At 39.6% G+C, this 23,939-nt stretch overlaps 2 protein-coding genes across 7 annotated transcripts in view; one reads left to right on the top strand and one right to left on the bottom strand.

The window, feature by feature from the left end:
* The window catches only part of fmn1 (formin 1), a 70,531-nt gene extending 52,486 nt beyond the window's left edge, over positions 1 to 18,045 (bottom strand). For both annotated transcript variants that reach the window (XM_061746418.1, XM_061746419.1), the window contains exons 1-3: positions 17,835 to 18,045; positions 16,089 to 17,681; positions 1,323 to 1,495 (exon numbers count right to left, since the gene is read on the bottom strand). In XM_061746418.1, coding sequence (XP_061602402.1) covers positions 1,323 to 1,495; positions 16,089 to 17,676 — 1,761 coding nt within the window. In that variant the 5' untranslated portion in view covers positions 17,677 to 17,681; positions 17,835 to 18,045. The remainder of the gene's footprint in view (positions 1 to 1,322; positions 1,496 to 16,088; positions 17,682 to 17,834) is intronic.
* Positions 18,046 to 21,864: 3,819 nt separating this feature from the next.
* Positions 21,865 to 23,939, top strand: part of ryr3 (ryanodine receptor 3) — a 146,672-nt gene continuing 144,597 nt past the window's right edge. For all 5 annotated transcript variants that reach the window (XM_061746271.1, XM_061746272.1, XM_061746268.1 and 2 more), the window contains exon 1: positions 21,865 to 21,984. In XM_061746271.1, coding sequence (XP_061602255.1) covers positions 21,937 to 21,984 — 48 coding nt within the window. In that variant the 5' untranslated portion in view covers positions 21,865 to 21,936. The remainder of the gene's footprint in view (positions 21,985 to 23,939) is intronic.

The raw sequence follows: 23,939 nt of genomic DNA, 5'->3' as shown, positions 1-23,939 counted from the left end.
CCAGCCCGACACACGGGCGCTCGATCCAGATGGAAAAAGGGAGAGGTAAGATGGCTTGACAGCCACAGCCTTAGAGGGCACAACGTGCGCTCCGACCAAGAGTCACAGGCAGGCTGTCAAACACCACCAACCAGAGTTGAGCTTACCTCCCCGAACCTGCAGAAAATATAGATCCGAAACACGGATCTACGGAGCAATTAACCAGCGATGTACGTCAGGTTAACAGCGAGAAGATTCAAGAGGCCGGATGTAGTCTACCGGGCGGTATTTATAGACGCACAGGTAGCCTACACGTCACTCACGTGACACTGTTGTTATTAAATCTCGACCTGCGCGGAGCGCGAGGAGACATATCCACTCTGTTTACTGCCACTGGCAGTCTGGAAGGAATGAAACAGAACCCACTTTTCATTCAAAACAATACACTTAAACTGCAAGACATAGTTAATCTGAACACCACTGTAATAATAAACAAGGCTTATAACAATTTACTTCCGGGCTGCATGCAGGAACTGTTTGAGCCAAGAGAGGGCAAACACGACCTCAGGGGAACTCAATGTTTGACACAACAACAGTAAGAACAAATACAAAGATGTTTATCTGTTTTAGGAGTAAAACTGTGGAACTCATTACACAACGACCTTAAACTAGCAAACTCAATAAAAGCATACAGGATATTATTTAAAGCAAAGGTAATGGACACATACATAGAAACACAATAAGCAAACAAAGAAGAATGCACACATGTATGAGATAAAATGACAACTTAAATTGGTTTTGTCGGTTTCCTTTTCCTTCTTTTCACTTTCTGTTTTCAGAGCTATCATTATTATTATTATCATTATTATTACTATTATTACAGTTATTTAAGCTATTATTATTATTATTATTACTATTATTATTATCATCATCATCATCATTATTGTTATTATTATTATTATTACTATTATTATTATTTTGTGTAGATTTATGATACTCCATTTGTTCTTTTATATATTCTATTCTGTTAAAAAGTGGGCAAGATAAGCTTTATGCTTCAAGCCCAGACCTTTTCGGTCAAAATAATCACAATGTTGACCAGGGAAAAACCTGTGTTATCTTGTTTGTTGATTTTTATGTTTGTGATTGACCGAAATAAATATTAACTAACTAACTAACTAACTAACTAACTAACTAACTAACTAACTAACTAACTAACTAACTAACTAACTAACTAACTAACTAACTAACTAACTAACTAACTAACTAACCCGGCAGTTTGCACAGAGTGAGATATTCAGTGCTCTCTCTGTCTCTCACATCCAATCTCTCACTCTACTCACCCTCAGTTGTTGCAGAGGTGTGGCTGGGGGCGTGTAAGGGATCTCGTCGTCTGGGGTGATGCGTAGAAAGTCGACATGTTTGGGTCTGGATGGATGGAAGAGAGACCTGCAGCGAGACAGAGATTCCTCCACCTCCTGCTGCCAGATCTCCTCCTGCCTCTTCAGAGCTTCATCTGGAGACAAGATGATACGAGCCATCAAACCCGGATACAATCGTTACGAAGAAAGTACACCCTATAACAATGTAAAAAAATAAAATAATAACGTGATCCTGACCACGTTTTATAATTAGATAATCACACCATGTTTAGTAATAGCTTACAGCTACAATAACTTGAAGTAAAAAAAAAAAAGTTTGCTTTGTTTGTTTTATTTTTTTATTTTTAATGACATGATCAAGCTCTCACTTCATTGTAAAGACATTTTGGTCTTCTGTACAATCTTCATTTGTGCATTTTTCTTCATCCTGCCACAGTATCTCAGTCCGGTCCACCATAGATATATCTCTATGCAGGTCCATAACCTTAACTGGGCCATTGCAGCACCTTATTTTCTTTCTCAGCTGTTTTAATCAAGATTTAGATGATTTCACTTTTATTAAATACCATAAATGAAAAGAAAGCCCAAACCATCATCACTCCACTACTCCGCTCGAGTTGTTAAGAGGTTTTTGTGTCTATGGATCAATATGGGATAGGGAAACCAGGGAAACCTGGATTGTACCCTCTACAACCATGTATTAATCATTCCTGACCAGCTGTGAAAGTAGGTAAGAGGAAATGTTTCATTTATGTGATATGAATTTCACTATTTGCGTCCGACACTGACCTTCCAGAGCTGCCAGGCTTATCAGAACTGCCAGTGGGAAGACTTTGAAGTCCACTGTCATTGAAATAACTTTCCATATCCACAAAGATACCACATGAAGTCAAAAACGGATCAACCTTGAAGGCAGAAATGTGATTTTTTTTTTTGCAGCTCCTTCATCAAAGATGAGGGGAGGTGAGAGCTAGAGAAAATCCTGACATAATTTCTTCTTGCAAAACTGCAGGCAACATGCTGAAGAATTTCTGCTTGTTGGATTTTATTTCACCAAAGAAAAGTCACAAAAATACACTCATTAAAACTACTCAATGAACAAAATTCTGACCTCAAATATTTGATCATAATATAATGTTGCCCATACAATTGGAATAATTCGGTAATCATGATGAATGTTGAATGTATGAATATTTTATTCCAACTTTAAGAGCAACAGTGTGCCCAGGATCAAACCAGGAATCTTTTGTTGTGAGGCAACAGTGCTAACCACTAAACCACTGTGCTGCACCAAAGAAATGCAATCCCGATTTTTAAAAATACACACAATAAAATAGTATACTAATTAAAAGTGAGGCAACAAATCATCACATTCATCCATTGACGTTCTACACCTGCTTGATCTTATACGGGTTCACGGGGGTCTGCCAGAGCCTATCTCAGTTCATCGCAGGAGTACTGCAATGGTACCATGTGTCCAGTCCATGGCAGGACCACACATGTCGACAAGCAAGTATGCTCACAGGCAATTCAGAATCATCAATCAGCCTCATATATATGTTTTTGAACTGTGGAAGGAAGCCGGACTACCCGGAGAAAAGCCACGCAAGCAATTAGAGAATATGCAAACTCCACACAAAAAAGACCCCGGGAGTTGAACCAGAACCCTTCTGGCTTTGAGGCAACAGTGCTACCAATAAGGACACTTTTGATACATTTTTTTGATCCACTTTAAATGCCAACTATTGTACTTAAACGAGGGCTATAGTAACTCAAGTTCGAAACTGTTGTTACAAATCTGGCACAGAGAGTATATTCTCCATGAATTTGCAGCAGCAAAGTTTGCTGCTGCAAATCTCCAACAGAGGCAGCAGTAGTGTAACTAATCGTTTCATAAGATTAAACAGTTTATAGAAATGTACTATCTGCCCCAGATAGACATCACTGAGCAGTAAACTGGATTTTTGATGAGAATCCCCACAAGCCTGTGAATGCCTTTCTCCTCTCTGTCTATACATTACCCTCTAAAGATTTGTTGCATTTCACGAAGCTCAAATCATTAATCCTGTTTGACACTCTGTAGTCCCGCTGCCCGGCCTCAGCCCGCTAGGAACACATCATGCTGATCTAAACGAATTAGTGATTCTATCATTGCAGATGCATTAACTGACATTATTTCTTAGAAAGGTTGTCATCATCTTACTACATATTTCATGGCTCAGCGGTTGACTTTTTTCAATGTTTGTTTCATTTTATCAAAAATTTAAATTCAGGATTGTTTCAGAGACATTCACAATATCAAAAATGTGTAATTATTTTACAACAAAAAGTTAATGGATTAGAAAAAAATCTGATATCATCCAGTGCTCTACAAAGTCAATGGATATGTATACACAAAAAAAAACAAAAAGATGACAAGTAAAAAAGGAAATAACATACTAACATACACCAGAAAAATGAAATAGTTGATTTATTGTCAGCAAATCAATTATTTATCAAAGTTCAGCTGGGAAGGTTCTTTCCCACAAAATAAGCAAAATAATCCTCCTCTATCCCGGGTCCTCATTTCTCAGCTAATTGCACCAGTGTACCCATGTCATATGTCGTCATCTGTTTTGTCTTTTTTCTGTTCTCTTGATGGGTTGTACAGGTAGTAATTTCACTGTACCGGGAGGCTAGCTCAGTGACGAATAAAGCTCTAATCTAATCTAATCCTATTTTCTACTACTACTACTACTACTACTACTGTCATTTAGCAGACTCTTTTATCCACATCTGAGAGAAAAACACAAGCAAGAAACCACATAGGTGGGTACAGCTGGTCAGACTGCTGGGAGTCCAGTTGGACACAGGCGCTGCCGTGCTAGTGCTAGAGCATATTTTTTTGTTCCCAACACAACAGTTCCTTTATAAGGCAAAACTAGGTCTTAAATTCACCATCATTGCATGACTCACAACCATCAGTGATGAGTCATGGAAAGAGCTGGACAAATCTTCTAACTTATTCTGATGAGCAGAGAAGTTTCCTAGATGCAGAAGTGTTCCTTAGCTTGCTTTTAAAAGAAGATACAGACCCTGCAGATTGGACAGAGATTGTTGGGTCGTTCCTCAGTCGGGGAACAATGGAGGAGAAGAGTTTAGTTACTGATTTCACGCCACGTTGTGGTGGAAGCGCAGGCGTCTTACCCTGGCTGAGCGAAGTTGTCGGGAGGAGTGTAGCTCTGGATGAAGGAGTGAAGGTAGGCAGGATCCGTATGGGTAATTGTTTGGTAAGCCAAAGGCAGAGCTTTGAACTGGATGCTGCAACTGGAAGCCAGTGCAGGGTGGTTAGCAGTGGAGAGACATGAGCTCTCTTGGGCTGGTAGAAGACCAGACATGCTGCTGCATTCTGGATCATCTATAGAGGTTTAACTGAGCAGCAGGAAGGCCGACCAACAAGGAATTACAGTAGTCAATGCATGACATGACCAGAACCTGAACCAAGAGCTGTGTCGTATGTTCTGTCAGGTAGGGTCTGATTTTCCTGATGTTGTAAAGAGTGGATCGGCAAGACCGGGAAACCGAGGCAACTTGTTCCTTAAAGGTCAGCTGGCTGTTTAAAATGGCACCAAGATTCCTAGCAGAAGCGTTGGGCAAAAGTGGGGTGGAATCCAGCTGCAAGCTTATCTGAGGAGGTGAGGAATGACTGGCTGGACAGACCATAAGCTCAGTCTTGGACAGATTTAGGTGAAGTGACGGTCCTTCATCCGTGCAGAGATATCAGAAAGACAGGCCGATATTCTCATTGAGACGGCAGTGTCTCCAGGTGGGAAGGAAAGGAAGATCTAGGTGTCATTGGCATAGCAGTGTTAGGAGAACCCATGAGAGCTGATGATTTCAACTAGTGAAGTGGTGTATAGTGAAAAGAGAAGACGGCCAAGCACCGATCCCTGTGGCACCCCTGTTACCAGCTCATGCGATCTGGACACTCGTCCTTGCCATGACACTCTGAACGATCTTCCTGAGAGGTAAGACATGAACCACAAGAGGAGAGATCCTGAAATGCCAAGCTCTGAGAGTGTTGAGAGGAGGACCCATATTGACTCAGTAAATGACAGAAGAGCAGTTTCAGTTGAGTGGCCCTGCCTAAAGCCTGACTGACAGGTATTAAACAGATATGTACGTTAGTACAGTGCAACGAAATGGGTTTGGCAGCACTGCCATACTCTTAATCAACCTGACACGATGAAGGTGAGAAACATCTATTTATTACAATACAATATGACCCATTGCATTGTTATGTTCACTCGTGTCAAGCATGTGCATTTGTGCTGAATTTGCCTCTAATAGAGTATACCACTCTTTTACTGTAATGATTATCACATCTTATCACGTCTTTAAGCATATTGCAACTTCTCTTCTTCAAGTCCTTATACTCGTATGCAATGGTATGCATCCCATGCAACTCTCACCTAAAGTCTCCAGTTTTTCATGTGAGTACATGCACTTTTTGTGTTGCGAGAAGAGATAATCAACCTGAATTCATGCTTAACCCAAAGTCTTCTTCTTCTTCTTTTTTATACATGCTCATGAACAGTTTTTCTTTCCAGGAGTCGAGGAGTTCCCAGAAAGACAGACACGGACCTACACAAACATTTTCAGATCTTTGTTCAGCTCTGATCCAGTGCTGCAAAGCTATAAACATCGGATGAGAAGTACTGGTTAACACGCACATAGAAGTGGTGGTATTTCTAACAGCAAGGGCTCATTACTGACGGACTAGTACACATCCTACAGGCCTGTTACGTGGGTGTAAGTGTTCGATGGCCCGGAGGAGTCTACAGCTGCAGAACCAGACAAGAAACATGTCTGTAGTCTGTAGTCGTCTGTAGTCAGAGCACTAAAAACACAGTATTTTAATCAATGTCTAAACCTGACAGTCAAGACTCAGCATGTGCACCACCTGCTCCTCTGATCTTCACGTCTCCAACCAACCACTAAAAGCCAAGTCACGCTCCTTCAAGCACAACTTTCTCTTTAAACGCCCCTGAAGATTTTCTGATGGGATTTTGTCCTCTTCAACCCTCTGGATCCACAGCAACTGAAGCACATGAAAGAGGTTGCTTGACGGGATAATTTCACAATAAAGGTTCAAAAATCGTCATCAATCAAAATTGCATATTGACGAAAAGTCATAATATTCCAACCCAGTCTCACACAAAAACGTACCCTGCCTACGTTGGTCCAAAGTGCAAAAACGTAGAGGGGCTACAATATTAGCCCTTGAAATGTATAACTGTTACGTTTTTTTAGCCCTTAAAACGTATAACTGTTACATTTTTCTGCCGATTCGTTTTGAACCCAAGTCACGTGACTTTTAAGATTCTGGCCGTGATACCAACAAACACGGTGGACATTTTTCATTTTTGAGTGAAGAAAATCAATATTTTGAGTTAGTTTCTGCATAGAAATGCGTTTTGATTACATTTCTAGCAATACATATTTCACTTTCATAATATTCACTCAGTAAATGTATATAATCTCTTGCTTGCTCGTGGTTGCAAGGTTTTTTCAGATCTCGTCAGAATAATGTAAATCTGGAACGTTTTAAAAACGTGAAATGGTTACATTTTTGGTTGCTGTACACGCTGTGAAGAAAATCAATATTTTGAGTTAGTTTCTGCATAGAAATGCGTTTTGATTACATTTCTAGCAATACATATTTCACTTTCATAATATTCACTCAGTAAATGTATATAATCTCTTGCTTGCTCGTGGTTGCAAGGTTTTTTCAGATCTCGTCGGAATAATGTAAATCTGGAACGTTTTAAAAACGTGAAATGGTTACATTTTTGGTTGCTGTACACGCTGTGAAGAAAATCAATATTTTGAGTTAGTTTCTGCATTGAAATGCGTTTTGATTACATTTCTAGCAATACATATTTCACTTTCATAATATTCACTCAGTAAATGTATATTATCTCTTGCTTGCTCGTGGTTGCAAGGTTTTTTCAGATCTCGTCAGAATAATGTAAATCTGGAACGTTTTAAAAACGTGAAATGGTTACATTTTTGGTTGCTGTACACGCTGTGAAGAAAATCAATATTTTGAGTTAGTTTCTGCATAGAAATGCGTTTTGATTACATTTATAGCAATACATATTTCACTTTCATAATATTCACTCAGTAAATGTATATAATCTCTTGCTTGCTCGTGGTTGCAAGGTTTTTTCAGATCTCGTCGGAATAATGTAAATCTGGAACGTTTTAAAAACGTGAAATGGTTACATTTTTGGTTGCTGTACACGCTGTGAAGAAAATCAATATTTTGAGTTAGTTTCTGCATAGAAATGCCTTTTGATTACATTTCTAGCAATACATATTTCACTTTCATAATATTCACTCAGTAAATGTATATAATCTCTTGCTTGCTCGTGGTTGCAAGGTTTTTTCAGATCTCGTCAGAATAATGTAAATCTGGAACGTTTTAAAAACGTGAAATGGTTACATTTTTGGTTGCTGTACACACTGTGAAGAAAATCAATATTTTGAGTTAGTTTCTGCATAGAAATGCGTTTTGATTACATTTCTAGCAATACATATTTCACTTTCATAATATTCACTCAGTAAATGTATATAATCTCTTGCTTGCTCGTGGTTGCAAGGTTTTTTCAGATCTCGTCAGAATAATGTAAATCTGGAACGTTTTAAAAACGTGAAATGGTTACATTTTTGGTTGCTGTACACGCTGTGAAGAAAATCAATATTTTGAGTTAGTTTCTGCATAGAAATGCGTTTTGATTACATTTCTAGCAATACATATTTCACTTTCATAATATTCACTCAGTAAATGTATATAATCTCTCGCTTGCTCGTGGTTGCAAGGTTTTTTCAGATCTCGTCGGAATAATGTCAATCTGGAACGTTTTAAAAACGTGAAATGGTTACATTTTTGGTTGCTGTACACGCTGTGAAGAAAATCAATATTTTGAGTTAGTTTCTGCATAGAAATGCGTTTTGATTACATTTCTAGCAATACATATTTCACTTTCATAATATTCACTCAGTAAATGCATATAATCTCTTGCTTGCTCGTGGTTGCAAGGTTTTTTCAGATCTCGTCAGAATAATGTAAATCTGGAACGTTTTAAAAACGTGAAATGGTTACATTTTTGGTTGCTGTACACGCTGTGAAGAAAATCAATATTTTGAGTTAGTTTCTGCATAGCATTTTGATTACATTTCTAGCAATACATATTTCACTTTCATAATATTCACTCAGTAAATGTATATAATCTCTTGCTTGCTCGTGGTTGCAAGGTTTTTTCAGATCTCGTCAGAATAATGTAAATCTGGAACGTTTTAAAAACGTGAAATGGTTACATTTTTGGTTGCTGTACACGCTGTGAAGAAAATCAATATTTTGAGTTAGTTTCTGCATAGAAATGCGTTTTGATTACATTTCTAGCAATACATATTTCACTTTCATAATATTCACTCAGTAAATGTATATAATCTCTTGCTTGCTCGTGGTTGCAAGGTTTTTCAGATCTCGTCAGAATACCCTGGCTACGTTGGCCCAAATGCAAAAACGTAGAGGGGTTACAATATTAGCCCTTGAAATGTATAACTGTTACATTTTTCTAGCTCTTGAAATGTATAACTGTTACATTTAAGGAAAAATAAAATTGCTGCCATTTCTTTGATTCTCGGTCTAAATTGCAATATTTTAAGATAGTTTCGCCATGAAAAGCAGATTTTATCATATTCATAGCAAGAAATATATTTTGGTTATTTTACCCTCATTTAATGGATCTTATTGACAGAAATGTATGAACCATGTGCTTGTTTTACTTCCTTTGAGTAATAAAACCACCAATTCTCTTGCATGGCCCCGTTAATAAAATATATGCCAGGCCCAGTGCTTAATTTCTAAAGTGGGAGGTCCCGGAGCGCAGACGATGAGTGGCTCCGGTGCGAGAGAAAAAAAAAAAACACACACACACACACACACACACACTGTTGAACTGTCCGTTTTGACGTTAACGGCGATTTTCACAATGATATCTGCAACATTTCTTAAGGCAGAAACACCACTGTATCATTGTTAATTACACAACATTAGTGGGTTAATTTCCTGCAAACCAATTTTCATGTTTTTCCCTTCGATTGTGAGAAAAAAAAGAGTTGTTTCACGCTGAGAGCATCATGCCAGCCAATCAGAATCCTGGAAAAAACATCAACAAATGACACGTGTAACTTCCAGGCTGATTTATGGTTCCGCGTTACACCAACGCAGAGCCTACGGCGGAAGTGATACTAGTAGCTGATTGGCCGATATGTGATCATCATCATCATCATCATCATCATCATCATCATCACCATCATCACCACCATCATCATCATCCTCATCATCATCATCATCATCATCATCATCATCATCATCATCATCGCTACCACCATCATCATCATCACCATCACCATCATCATCATCATCATCATCAGTCAAGTCAAATTGCACGTGCGAGGTCCCGTTCATCGCTGCTTGCAGCTTTAATTTATATATAACTATTTTAACATTTCTAAACACAAAAACACGAAAGTGTCCTTGATAATTCAATAATACAATAGGTTCATGTTAAGGACATCCGTTTTAATTAGTTCTCCTTCGATTATGAGATGTTATTAATGCTCAGTAGACACAGGAGGTTTGTTATGTATTGTTATGAGGCCTATTTCGTGTCTATTTTTGAACAGTTCACTAATGCTTTGAGCTAGGAAGCTGAAATTCTAGACTCTGTATCAAGAGGTGACTTTCATCCACTGTGCGGATTTTCAGATCTGTGTGACCTTCGGAAGTGTCAAAGGTCACCCCGTCTGTTGCTTTTCGGCCTGCTAAGACTATTTCGTGTCTTTTTTTGCATAGTTCACTAATGCTTTGAGCTAGGAAGCTGAAATTCTAGACTCTGTATCAGGAGGTGACTTTCATCCACTGTGTGGATTTTCAGATCTCTGTGACCTTCGGAAGTGTCAAAGGTCACCCCGTCTGTTGCTTTTCGGCCTGCTAAGACTATTTTGTGTCTTTTTTTGCATAGTTCACTAACGCTTTGAGCTAGGAAGCTGAAATTCTAGACTCTGTATCAGGAGGTGACTCTCATCCACTGTGCCGAGGTCCAGACCCGTGCGACCTTCGGAAGTGCCAAAGGTCACCGTGTGTGGTGCCTTTTTCGGGCCTTTTTTGTGTGTTTTTTGAATAATTCACTAACGCTTTGAGCTGGGAGGCTGATTTTTGACTATGTTGCAATGCAGAAGGCCCTTTGCTAGGATCTTTTGGTCTTGTGGCTGTACGACTTCCACAGAGCTAGTTGGCATTGCAGAGGGTTTACAGAGTTGAGACTTGGTAAGCCCAATTTAAGCCCCATATGGAGGCCACAGGTCAAGTTTTACTTGGTTTGGTCAAATATTGTGGCAACGGTGTCCGTTCGAATGTTGGAAAAGGTGACGTTTCAAAGCCCCGCCCATCGAAAAGTACAGGTCTGATCTGCACCAAACTAACGTCTGTTTGATCAGGGGATGCCCCCGAACAACATATAAAAAATTCAGATTTCTATGACTTCTGCAACAGTTTTTCCTCTAAAACGTTCTGGCTGGTTAGGAGGGTGTAGAAACCTCTAGCTCTGAGAGCCTCCTGACTAATGGAACAGGGCCTATTTTGTGTCTTTTTTTGCATAGTTCACTAACGCCTTTAGCTAGGAGTCTGAATTTTTTATATGTTGTTCGGGGGCATCCCCTGATCAAACAGACGTTAGTTTGGTGCAGATCAGACCTGTACTTTTCGATGGGCGGAGCTTTGAAACGTCACCTTTTCCAACATTCGAACGGACACCGTTGCCACAATATTTGACCAAACCAAGTAAAACTTGACCTGTGGCCTCCATATGGGGCTTAAATTGGGCTTACCAAGTCTCAACTCTGTAAACCCTCTGCAATGCCAACTAGCTCTGTGGAAGTCGTACAGCCACAAGACCAAAAGATCCTAGCAAAGGGCCTTCTGCATTGCAACATAGTCAAAAATCAGCCTCCCAGCTCAAAGCGTTAGTGAATTATTCAAAAAACACACAAAAAAGGCCCGAAAAAGGCACCACACACGGTGACCTTTGGCACTTCCGAAGGTCGCACGGGTCTGGACCTCGGCACAGTGGATGAGAGTCACCTCCTGATACAGAGTCTAGAATTTCAGCTTCCTAGCTCAAAGCGTTAGTGAACTATGCAAAAAAAGACACAAAATAGTCTTAGCAGGCCGAAAAGCAACAGACGGGGTGACCTTTGACACTTCCGAAGGTCACAGAGATCTGAAAATCCACACAGTGGATGAAAGTCACCTCCTGATACAGAGTCTAGAATTTCAGCTTCCTAGCTCAAAGCGTTAGTGAACTATGCAAAAAAAGACACGAAATAGTCTTAGCAGGCCGAAAAGCAACAGACGGGGTGACCTTTGACACTTCCGAAGGTCAAACAGATCTGAAAATCCGCACAGTGGATGAAAGTCACCTCTTGATACAGAGTCTAGAATTTCAGCTTCCTAGCTCAAAGCATTAGTGAACTGTTCAAAAATAGACACGAAATAGGCCTCATAACAATACATAACAAACCTCCTGTGTCTACTGAGCATTAATAACATCTCATAATCGAAGGAGAACTAATTAAAACGGATGTCCTTAACATGAACCTATTGTATTATTGAATTATCAAGGACACTTTCGTGTTTTTGTGTTTAGAAATGTTAAAATAGTTATATATAAATTAAAGCTGCAAGCAGCGATGAACGGGACCTCGCACGTGCAATTTGACTTGACTGATGATGATGATGATGATGGTGATGGTGATGATGATGATGGTGGTAGCGATGATGATGATGATGATGATGATGATGATGATGATGATGATGATGATGATGGTGGTGATGATGGTGATGATGATGATGATGATGATGATGATGATGATGATGATGATGATGATGATGATCACATATCGGCCAATCAGCTACTAGTATCACTTCCGCCGTAGGCTCTGCGTTGGTGTAACGCGGAACCATAAATCAGCCTGGAAGTTACACGTGTCATTTGTTGATGTTTTTTCCAGGATTCTGATTGGCTGGCATGATGCTCTCAGCGTGAAACAACTCTTTTTTTTCTCACAATCGAAGGGAAAAACATGAAAATTGGTTTGCAGGAAATTAACCCACTAATGTTGTGTAATTAACAATGATACAGTGGTGTTTCTGCCTTAAGAAATGTTGCAGATATCATTGTGAAAATCGCCGTTAACGTCAAAACGGACAGTTCAACAGTGTGTGTGTGTGTGTGTGTGTGTGTGTTTTTTTTTTTCTCTCGCACCGGAGCCACTCATCGTCTGCGCTCCGGGACCTCCCACTTTAGAAATTAAGCACTGGGCCTGGCATATATTTTATTAACGGGGCCATGCAAGAGAATTGGTGGTTTTATTACTCAAAGGAAGTAAAACAAGCACATGGTTCATACATTTCTGTTAATAAGATCCATTAAATGAGGGTAAAATAACCAAAATATATTTCTTGCTATGAATATGATAAAATCTGCTTTTCATGGCGAAACTATCTTAAAATATTGCAATTTAGACCGAGAATCAAAGAAATGGCAGCAATTTTATTTTTCCTTAAATGTAACAGTTATACATTTCAAGGGCTAGAAAAATGTAACAGTTATACATTTCAAGGGCTAATATTGTAACCCCTCTACGTTTTTGCATTTGGACCAACGTAGCCAGGGTATTCTGACGAGATCTGAAAAACCTTGCAACCAGAGCAAGCAAGAGATTATGTACATTTATTGAGTGAATATTATGAAAGTGAAATATGTATTGCTAGAAATATAATCAAAACGCATTTCTATGCAGAAACTAACTCAAAATATTGATTTTTTCCACAGCGTGTCCAGCAACCAAAAATGTAACCATTTCACGTTATTAAAACGTTCCAGTTTTACATTATTCTGACGAGATCTGAAAAAACCTTGCAACCACGAGCAAGCAAGAGATTATATACATTTACTGAGTGAATATTATGAAAGTGAAATATGTATTGCTAGAAATGTAATCAAAACGCATTTCTATGCAGAAACTAACTCAAAATATTGATTTTCTTCACAGCGTGTACAGCAACCAAAAATGTAACCATTTCACGTTTTTAAAACGTTCCAGATTTACATTATTCTGACGAGATCTGAAAAAACCTTGCAACCACGAGCAAGCAAGAGATTATATACATTTACTGAGTGAATATTATGAAAGTGAAATATGTATTGCTAGAAATGTAATCAAAATGCTATGCAGAAACTAACTCAAAATATTGATTTTCTTCACAGCGTGTACAGCAACCAAAAATGTAACCATTTCACGTTTTTAAAACGTTCCAGATTTACATTATTCTGACGAGATCTGAAAAAACCTTGCAACCACGAGCAAGCAAGAGATTATATACATTTACTGAGTGAATATTATGAAAGTGAAATATGTATTGCTAGAAATGTAATCAAAACGCATTTCTATGCAGAAACTAACTCAAAATATTGATTTTCTTCACAGCGTGTACAGCAACCAAAAATGTAACCATTTCACGTTTTTAAAACGTTCCAGATTTACATTATTCTGACGAGATCTGAAAAAACCTTGCAACCACGTGCAAGCAAGAGATTATATACATTTACTGAGTGAATATTATGAAAGTGAAATATGTATTGCTAGAAATGTAATCAAAACACATTTCTATGCAGAAACTAACTCAAAATATTGATTTTCTTCACTCAAAAATGAAAAATGTCCACCGTGTTTGTTGGTATCACGGCCAGAATCTTAAAAGTCACGTGACTTGGGCGCAAAACGAATCGGCAGAAAAATGTAACAGTTATACGTTTTAAGGGCTAAAAAAACGTAACAGTTATACATTTCAAGGGCTAATATTGTAGCCCCTCTACGTTTTTGCACTTTGGACCAACGTAGGCAGGGTACGTTTTTGTGTGAGACTGGGTTGAATATTCATGTTTGGCGCTTTTAAGATCCATTAAAATACTTAACCTAAGTGTGGATACAGTGGATAAATTCAACATACCCCAGTATGAATCCCATGTAATCAACCATTTTCTAGAGGTATTTCCTTCTGCTGTCACTCTCAGTGGTTGGGTGGATTAAAAGAGCACGGTGAGATTTAAGCGTGAAATAATAGGTTGGGTTTAGGACTGAATAAATGGTTGGGCTCAACTGTTACTTCAAAGTTATCTTTTTTGAAGCAACAGGCAACATTAAATGTCTCCATCTTACTATTTCTGAGCCCTCATTGTGAAACCTCTGTGCCTTTGGGTTGTGGACGAAGGCAAGAGTTCATTGTTCTGCACGGCCGGAGCTGAGAACAAAATAACCGCAGCGGTTTTGAGAGTAACAGGTTTGTAAAGGTTGTAGAGGTTCAACAATTCACTGTTTGGTCGAGCAGCAAATGTTCATAGCTGGTGTCAGGTCTGCCAGTTTTAACTCTTTTACTGCAGAGCCACAATGTTGGAACGCAAACTGGCTTTAGTTTTGTATTACATTTCTAAATTAAACAAGCTTTTCGTCTGGATGACAGCATGCGTTGCTGTGTGTATATGTTTATGGTTAAGCAACATGCTGCTCGTATCAAGTTCAAATTTCACAGTTTCAGCATTTGATATGTATTTATTTAGCAACACTTGTGTAGGTTTTAAATTAGTGATCTGCCTAAGCATTTACTCCCATGTGAAAAAGTTGGTCACCCTTCCCAAAGTCATATGATTTATTTGTAAAAATATTACAAAATGATCTGAAGTGGGTTTCAGTATTGGGAAAATGCATCCTCATTCCAGCAACAACATATAATTGTATCATTATTTAATTAAAAAAAAGTAAATCCAAAGAAAAAAAATCACACTTATTATTTCCTCAGTATTTAATCATAATGATCAACATTTAGGACATTTCGCACATAAAAACTAGTTTTACCGTGTATATACAGTACACTGTGACTCTATACGGTTAATTAACTGTTGACAACATTTGAGGCACCAGATTTTATGGTTTCAAAGATGATCCAATCTGATTCAGGAGTCTGAACAGGCTCAAATACAACGCCTGCATTTCAGGTTAATGGCTCAGAGAGAAATGTGCAACAATAAAAAATATCATTATAAACTTAGATTCATCCTCTCTTATGTTTAATATGAAAAAAACTACTAGTTTTCAGATAAAGAATCATTATGCAGTTGTTTTTAAAAATACGCTGTTGCCCATAAACAAAAAAAACCTAAAACAACCTTTTTTTTACCTCGTCTCCTGAAAAGATTGTAAATGAAAGGAGGAATAAAAAAGGACGTTTTCTTAAACAGAATTATTCCAACTGGAAATGCCTTTGTTGCATATAATCAGGTTTTTAATCGGTTTTTGTTCATTTTATGATAAAAAGTTGTAGTTTCATGAGGTTAAGCGGAATCTTTTGACTTGAATAACCGATTTTTCTGAATAAATGACTCAGTTAAAAAGATATTTATTAATTATTAAATAATTTAACTTGTGAAAATGTATCATGATTTCCTCTTTCTGGGAAATCTGTTTTTGCTCATTATCAATTTAATTGGACAATATGTATCATCATATTATTACAATAATAAGACCACCTGAAAGGTGTGGTTTGATTTGGATTGTTACCTGATGAGTGCAGGTAATCTTCCTTCAGTTGAATGGTTGCCTGAGGAAGCTGCTCCTGCAACTGTCTCCAATTATTTCCCGCTTCCCCGGGGTTTGTGGAGGCTCTTTTAAAGCCTCCATCCTCCAAAGTAATCAGTGGTTTATCCTGTGAGTTGCAACAGACTCTGTAACACTCGGGGACCTGTGCTTCCTGCTGTGCAGTAACATCCGTCAGACTGAGTGTGAGAGGAGACGACAGGATGGGGGACAATCTTTCCCAGCTGCTGGATGTTGTTGGACCCGCAGACAGAGACGGAGGAGGTGAGGGCGCAGGGGAGAAGTTTTCATCCGCTAAAAGACATCTGGAAGAGGAGCTCTTTGGCAGAGCTGAGGTAAAGTGGTGAGGATGTGACGGTAGATTCAGAGGCCTTCGTGTGACGAGGCTCTGCTCCTCACCCTCAGTATCACTGCTTCTAATCCTCAAGACAGGTCGCCAACTCTTGCTCAGAGCATCATCCGGAGCGCCAAGCTCCTTACCAGGTCTGTTTCGGTGGGACGTCTTTTCCTCTCCATTCAACCAGGACTGAGTACATGTTTCAGTCCAGTACGAGGCAGCCTGAGGCCGCTCCCCATCCTCGCCACCGTCTCTGATCCATTCTGAGCTGGTGAGACTGACCCGTCGTATGATGCCTTCTACCTCCTGGATTTGCTCCATCACCCTCTGAGCTGCAGCCTCCTCCTGGCAGGACCTCATCTCCACGTTTTCTGCCTTTTTCTTTTCTTTCTTGCAACTTTTTGCCTCAACACTGGAGAAAAACAAGGGGTACATCTCATTTTCATACTCAGAAAGGTCAGTGTCGGAGTCAGCGGGAGAGGACTTATGGCTTGCAGAGAAAGGCTTTCTGGGAGGGGAGGGGCTTTTGTGACCCTGTAAACTTGAAGACGAGGCATCTGGCAGTTTCACTCTCCACACCGGCTTCAACACCTGTGATGAAGTATTTATTTCCTCCATTTCTTTCCCACTGACTTGTTTTCTCCGGGCTGCAGGGGTCCAGTCCTCAGATGCTGGAGGGCTTGTTGCGTGAAGCTTGATGAGTCTCCTTGACTTCAGAGGCACCTGTGGAGTTCCCGGTGTGATCTTGAGCTTGTCCTGAAGCTTGTTAGCGCAAACCAACCCCTCCGTTCTCCTTCTTCTTTTCCGAGGGGTCTGAATCTTGGGGGATCTCGGCGAAGCATTCAAACTCTCTTCATAATTGGGCCTCAATTTTGCGGCCTGCTGGTTGCCCATATTCATGAAAGCCTGGCACTCAGAACACAGGGAAAGGAACTCGGTCAGCCAGGAAATCCCAGAGGAGTCATCCAACGCTTTGAAGATGTCTTTAAGGTCTGAAAGGCAGATCTTGTCTGCTTCACTCTGCTTTGCCGCTGCAGCTGGAGCCTCCTCCTCCTCATCCTCGTGCTCCGGGGTTGGAAGAGGTGCTTCAGAGGGGGGGAGGCCCCTGCAGAGGGAGAGGGGGGGATTCTCACAACTAGTCTTGTTGAAACGGTTCAAGGTGGAATGAGGGCTTCCCATGGTATTTGTAGTATTTGTGGTATTGAGTAGCCACATGAGATCTGCAAAGAAAACAAAAAGAAAAAGCAAATGCATGTATTTCTTGCTCATCTTAACTCGTTCTGTCCTGGCATTCACATGCAGAGCTTAAAAGTCAGTTTCCTTGAATTTAACAAACAAAAGTTAACTATGCAACTTTTTCTAGTAACACTTACCCAGAACTTATTGATTTTAGTTCCTCCACTGTGGATGCCTGTTGGATTGCTTGGCCTTTGATTTTACTGTGCAAAAAGTGTAATCTGAATGTTGCTATCGGACTCAAAAGTTAGCGTACAGAAGATTTGGTCTCAGCGAGGAGCTTCTCTGTAACTGAAACTACATAAACTAAACTCCAGAAGCGGGTCAGTCCTCTGTTGCACCTGAGATGCTCAGGTAACCGCGGACACCGATCCACCCGTTGCTGTGGCACGGTCAGGGTTTAACCAATCACCACCTTGAGCTGCAATCCAGAAGAATCTGTGATTGGTTCATCAGCTGAATCTCGCCGCCACTAATCCTCCCAGGGCTGACAGCTACTGAATGGAGACAGGAGCAAACAGACGGTGTGGATTTGGACTAAGGAGTCTAATCTTTGAAGTGGGGACAACATTTCTATCAGGGAAAACAAATATCATAGTTTTAACATCACTGTGCACAAGTTAATAAAACCATACAATCTCAAGAATGCAAAAAAGTATTTTTATTCTAAAACACTAAACTACATCTTTATACAGCATCATGTGTTTTGTTTTTAGAGCAATAATCCTTCAGCAATTCATTGAACTTCATCACTATCTGGACTAACTCAAAGGAATGTTGTTTGTCGTCGCGAGTTAATCTTGTGTGTGTAATCAGCCTGTCGTCGTGTAAATCGCATCTGACCACTGACTGCATTTAGGTCAGCTGCACGCCACGCTGAGCTGCACACAGAGCTAATCTGACGGCTGGCCAGCTGTCTCTGGTGGATCACAGGCATTTCAGGAAAATAGGCAGCAGGTGGTTTCAGTCAGACTGACACCACAACCACCGCAACCTTGCAGATAACTTTGGAAGAAAGATACGATTTATAAGGCAATTTAAAACTTTCTTTGTTTAAGAAAAAGTGCGTAAACCCCTTAAAAGGTTTTCCTTCCTTAAGCCTTGTAGTGACGGGGTGAAAAAGAAGACACACATGGGCTAATTACTTAATTGAAAGCCAATTTGAATCAGTACAATCTGAAGTCCAATTAATGAAATGGGTTGGGAGATGTGGTTTACCGCCACTTCAGTTGGTAAAAGACGCACACAACATTTAAAGTTTGCTTGTCAAAGGAATTATTCTTGATGTGAATCATGCTTTACAAAATGAGTTTTTTAAAGACAAACTATGAAGATTATTTGATGTATTGAAGGCTTAAAAGGGATACAGAGTAATCCCAAAGTGTTTAAGAATCTGTCAGTCGACAGCAGGACAAAAGGAAAAGTACCCATCACTATGTAGGTCTCAAACATCTCAAACATTCCTATGGTGAAGTACGGTGGAAGGGGAATCATGATTTGGACTTTCTTTGTATTTTGTGCAAACTTCACACATGCATCAACTACCTTTAACAGTCTGAATAGATGGATGTTAGGTGGACTGGTGATCCTAAATTAACTCTAGTTCTGTCTGTGTACTTTTGTCTCTTTATGTCCCTGCAGTGGACTGGCAACTAGTCCAGGCTGAACCCCTGTTTGTTAAGAGCTGGAATAGGAACCAGTTGGCCCCTGTGACCCTTAATCAGATGTTAAGCAGGTATCAATCGGTGTATGTTTAAGTTCACAACATAAATTTGTAAGCCTGAATTTCAAAGAAGCCAAAATAAAGTGCCTTCATCAATTCATTGTATATGCAGCAGATGGTTACAATTCATGTAGAATAATTATAATACTGGTTAAATGCATTTAAGGAACATTAATTGTATATTGCACAAATTTCGTTCTGCCTTTGTGTAAAAGCCGAAATAGACATAATCAGAAAATGCTGTACACAGCCTCTGTAGTTACAATAAATGGCCACTAGGTGTCAGTCATGTACTGGCAGAAAACGTGAAGCTTTTTTTTTTTTTTTTACCAAAAAAAATCTTTATCTTTCTTACCTACAAATGACTGGCACTTGACTAATGTTGTATTGTATGGACTTATCTTTGTGATGACACCTATTGAAATGTTCAATATTTAAGTGATTTCATAATCTCTGGATCAGAAATTAGGTAAAGCCCTAGACTCGAGTCAGAATTCAGCTTTTTTTTAAATATTTTTTAAGGCAATGAAGGCATTAAACTTTTTTTAAAATATGTATTTAATGGCGTAATGTATTTAACATTAAACACACATTTAGATAACGCTGATGACAAAAACAAGACAAACTTGCAGTGTCTGCCAGTCACAGATGAGGAAGCAAAGCAATCAGACCAAGTGAGCTGAATAATGCAATTAAGCAAACCATAAAATATTCTTCATGTGCATTAAGGCTGTTTCTGCTGTTTCTGCAGCTTGTGGTTGGAATATACAGTCCCTGTGGCTGAGAGGTTGGGTTTAATATTGTCTAATAATGACACCAATTTGCAGATTTTTTTCCCAAGTCTGCAGGAGCATTTCAATATGTGTGAAGTGAGTCATTCATAACTTTGCACCGAGGCACGCTCCGTCCCCTATTGTCCTCGGGTCACAATGACCCGCCAGTGCCACTGTGTTAAAAAAACAAAATAAAAATCCTTTGAACAATATTTTTTTTTACTTGAAATTTTCCCCAGCTAGGGCAAGTAGAGGAAGAGATGTCAGCTCTGCCCTCAAAAGAAGGACTATACTGTGTGCTGCAGGTGTAATAAATATATCTGAATATAGGCTTTGCACTTGCATACTGCCCTATATGTGCTAATTAGTTGAATGGGATATGTTATATTTCATATTTTTGTATTGTACATTATCTAAAATTGTTCACTGAAAAAAAAAGAAACTGAGTCATTGGGATGAATAAAAATGCATTCAATACATTCATACTGTTTACAGAAGCTATACTTAAATTAAATACTTACCTGCTGGACTCTACTGCCCTTACTTTTTAACAACTTGTGCTTTTTATTATTTTACCTCTTTTCTTATCATTTTATTTCCTTTTATTTGTTATTTAATGTTTAATTGTGTCTTGTCGCTTTTAATGTTGATGTAAAGCACTTTGAATTACCTTGTGTTCAATTGTGCAATACAAATAAACCTTTGCCTTGCCTTCAAAACTTCTTTTTGCACATTTTTTTCTTTACCTATAGAAATACAAATTAAGAGGGAAAACTTAAGCATTCACGCATTTTGTGATGAATGACAAATTGTTTCTTCAAGCAAGATGAAATTTGGTGTTTAAAAAATTCCATTAAGGTGCTTATAATGGGGGTTTACTGAAGACCGCGGTCATTGTGACCCGGAGGACGCGGGGTGTATTTTTTATAGCCCCTTGAGATGTAACATCTCATTTTCAAGGGGGTCCCAAGAAAACATACAACATTACAATACAATATAATATATCACATTACAGTACAGACATACATGACATAAAACAAACACAGACATGTTGCTCACCCCCTCCCACACACAACCCCTACCCACATAAGTCTAGTTACATAATAGACTAATTGTATAACCGGAACAACGAGATAAATATAACATAACAGGGAGAAAAAATAAAAAATAAAAATAAATACATAGAAAAAAGGACAAAAAATACATAAATAAATTAAAAACATAGGCAATTTGTTTTAAGATGAGAGTATAATGACAACTTAAAACAATGAAAAGAGGGGAAGAATATTCCAATCTGATGGAGCTTTAAAATAAAATGATCTTTTACCAACCTCTTTTGAAATTCTAGGAACAAAAAAAAGGAACATTCATTATTATAGTATTCAGAAAATGAGGACAATAGGAGGGTTAAACCTGCTGAGTCGAGGAGGTTTCACGTTTTAAAAGTATAGATATGTGATCACAACCTTCATCCCCGCATCATCATAATCACCATCATCATCAGCAGGAGCGGGAGCGCGTCCCCGGCGCTGCTGCTGCTGCTGCTGCTGGGGAGGGGGCGCGCACGGGAGGAGGAGGAGAGGGAGAGGGAGAGGAGGAGGAGGAGGAGAGGGAGGAAGGGTGTTGAGTGCCCTATATGGCTGTGGATGAGTCCTATGCTAATATCGGCTCGAGAGAGGCTGGGCAGCGCGTTCCTGGCGGCAGTCAGCGGCGTCCAGAGTCTGAGGAGGCTCCTTCACAGCCATGGCCGAGGGCGGAGAGGGAGAAGATGAGATCCAGTTCTTGAGAACTGTAAGTAAACCTTCATTTCATCACGAAACCACCCAGTCATCCAAAACTGGACTATACCGTGGAAGTTTGTTTTTTCATCAGTCCAACTATTATTTTTTAATTCATTAATGCTGCGTTGCCTCTGATGTGCATGATTGATGAGAAGTTGCTGCAGGTTTGCACCTGTCGACTGGACTCCCATCTGCAGGTGCAAGGGCAAAGAATGACTGATCTTTGCGTTTTCAAACCACATGCAGCCCCTGTCATCGTCACCTCATTACCTCAGAAGGACTTTGTGCGCAATCAGGGATTTTTTTTATTTTTTTTTACTGCCACAGCCATCAATCACCGCTGTTTTGACTTTTTATGGGCGCATCCTCCTCCCCGGGGGAGAGGAGTTTCATTAAGTTGTCCTCACACGTAAGCCGCCCTCCGCGATGACTATTTTAGTTGTTTGACGCAGATTGGTTGCGGTGTCTGCTCTCTGTGTGGTTATGCGCAGCAGTTATCCTTGTAAATGATATGACAGCTTGTATGTTGGTGTGGTGGGAACAGATATCTGAGCGAGCACGGCGTCCTGTTCTCCCCTGATGCCCGTGGAGCCTGCTGCTGCACACTGATCACATGCACAGCACATTATCTGACTGTATCATGCTTCATTTTGATTATTTTTATTATCATTTTTGTCCTGAATATTCAACTCTGCAAGAGAGACTGTGGATTCGGGTTGAATAGTTCATTATTTGCCAATTAAGACCATTTCCAGCGCAATTAAGAGTCTCAACCTGAGTCTCAAGGACTCTTGAGAAGCCTCCAGGGGCTCCACCCAATCACAGACAATCCTGAAAACTTCTCCCTTGCTTTATGAGACTCAATTTACTAAATGAAACCTGTTGCTGAGAAAGATATCAATGGAGTTTGGCTCCAAATAACAGATTGGGACATATACGTGAGCATTTTCATCAAACAAAAATGTTGCAATTGAGAAATCTTGGTTTAAAGGACAGTTTGTTTGTTTAAGCAGATACTCTATTCATTTCTGTCTCATATGGAAACCAGCACAGACTACCTGAACCTGTTTATACTGTAGCTGAAGAAATTTATTTAGCCATGAAAAAAATGTTAATCAGTGATGTTTACATTTTAAAAATCCAAGCGTGCCTACAATTGAAGTTACAAGACAAGAATAATAGCCACTACACTGCCTCTGGTTCTGATCTGGTTCTTGAGAATGGCAGTCCACCAGTCACTGGAAGTGACGTGGCAGGTTCTGGTTTTGGGCTGATACACCCATAACCAACCCCTGCTCCTCAGTGAATTACACATCTCTGGAATGGGATTTCGTGATTGATCCAGTGGTTCTCAACTGGCTTTGGGACCCGCCATCACCCCTTAATGAGAAGCAGCGACCCACCCATCCATCCATCCATCCATCCATCCATCCATCCATCCATCCATCCATCCATCCATCCATCCATCCATCCATCCATCCATCCATCCATCCATCCATCCATCCATCCATCCATCCATCCATCCATCCATCCATCCATCCATCCATCTATCCATCCATCCATCCATTAATCGCACAGCCACCCGAGATTGTGCAGGGCTTTCTTGAACAAATGTGAAATAAAAAAGGTGCAAGTCTTAACAGACTAAGCTGGTGCGTTCTTGCAAAATACATGAAATACAAAAAGGGCAACGGCCAAGTAGTAGTTCTGAAAAGACTCAAAAATATGTAGCCTTACTGGAGAGTTTTGAATTGACCTCAGCCAGAGATCCTTGACCAACTGAAAACAGGTCCGCCACCCCCCAGTTGAAAACCACTGATCTAATCAAAAAGCTCAAAACTGGGTTAACATTGTGAAGCAATTAAAAAATAGTGTGGAAACATATATTATTGGTGCTGCTTTGGACATATATATTTAGCAGACAATTCAATCATATTGGTGTTTAGTGTTGTTTAGCCTTAGCTT

Source organism: Cololabis saira, chromosome 18, assembly GCF_033807715.1.
Source record: "Cololabis saira isolate AMF1-May2022 chromosome 18, fColSai1.1, whole genome shotgun sequence".
In the NCBI taxonomy this organism is placed as follows: Eukaryota; Metazoa; Chordata; class Actinopteri; order Beloniformes; family Belonidae; genus Cololabis; species Cololabis saira.
The sequence above is the reverse complement of the archived record's forward strand: the minus strand, read 5'-3'. Positions and strand labels throughout refer to the sequence as shown.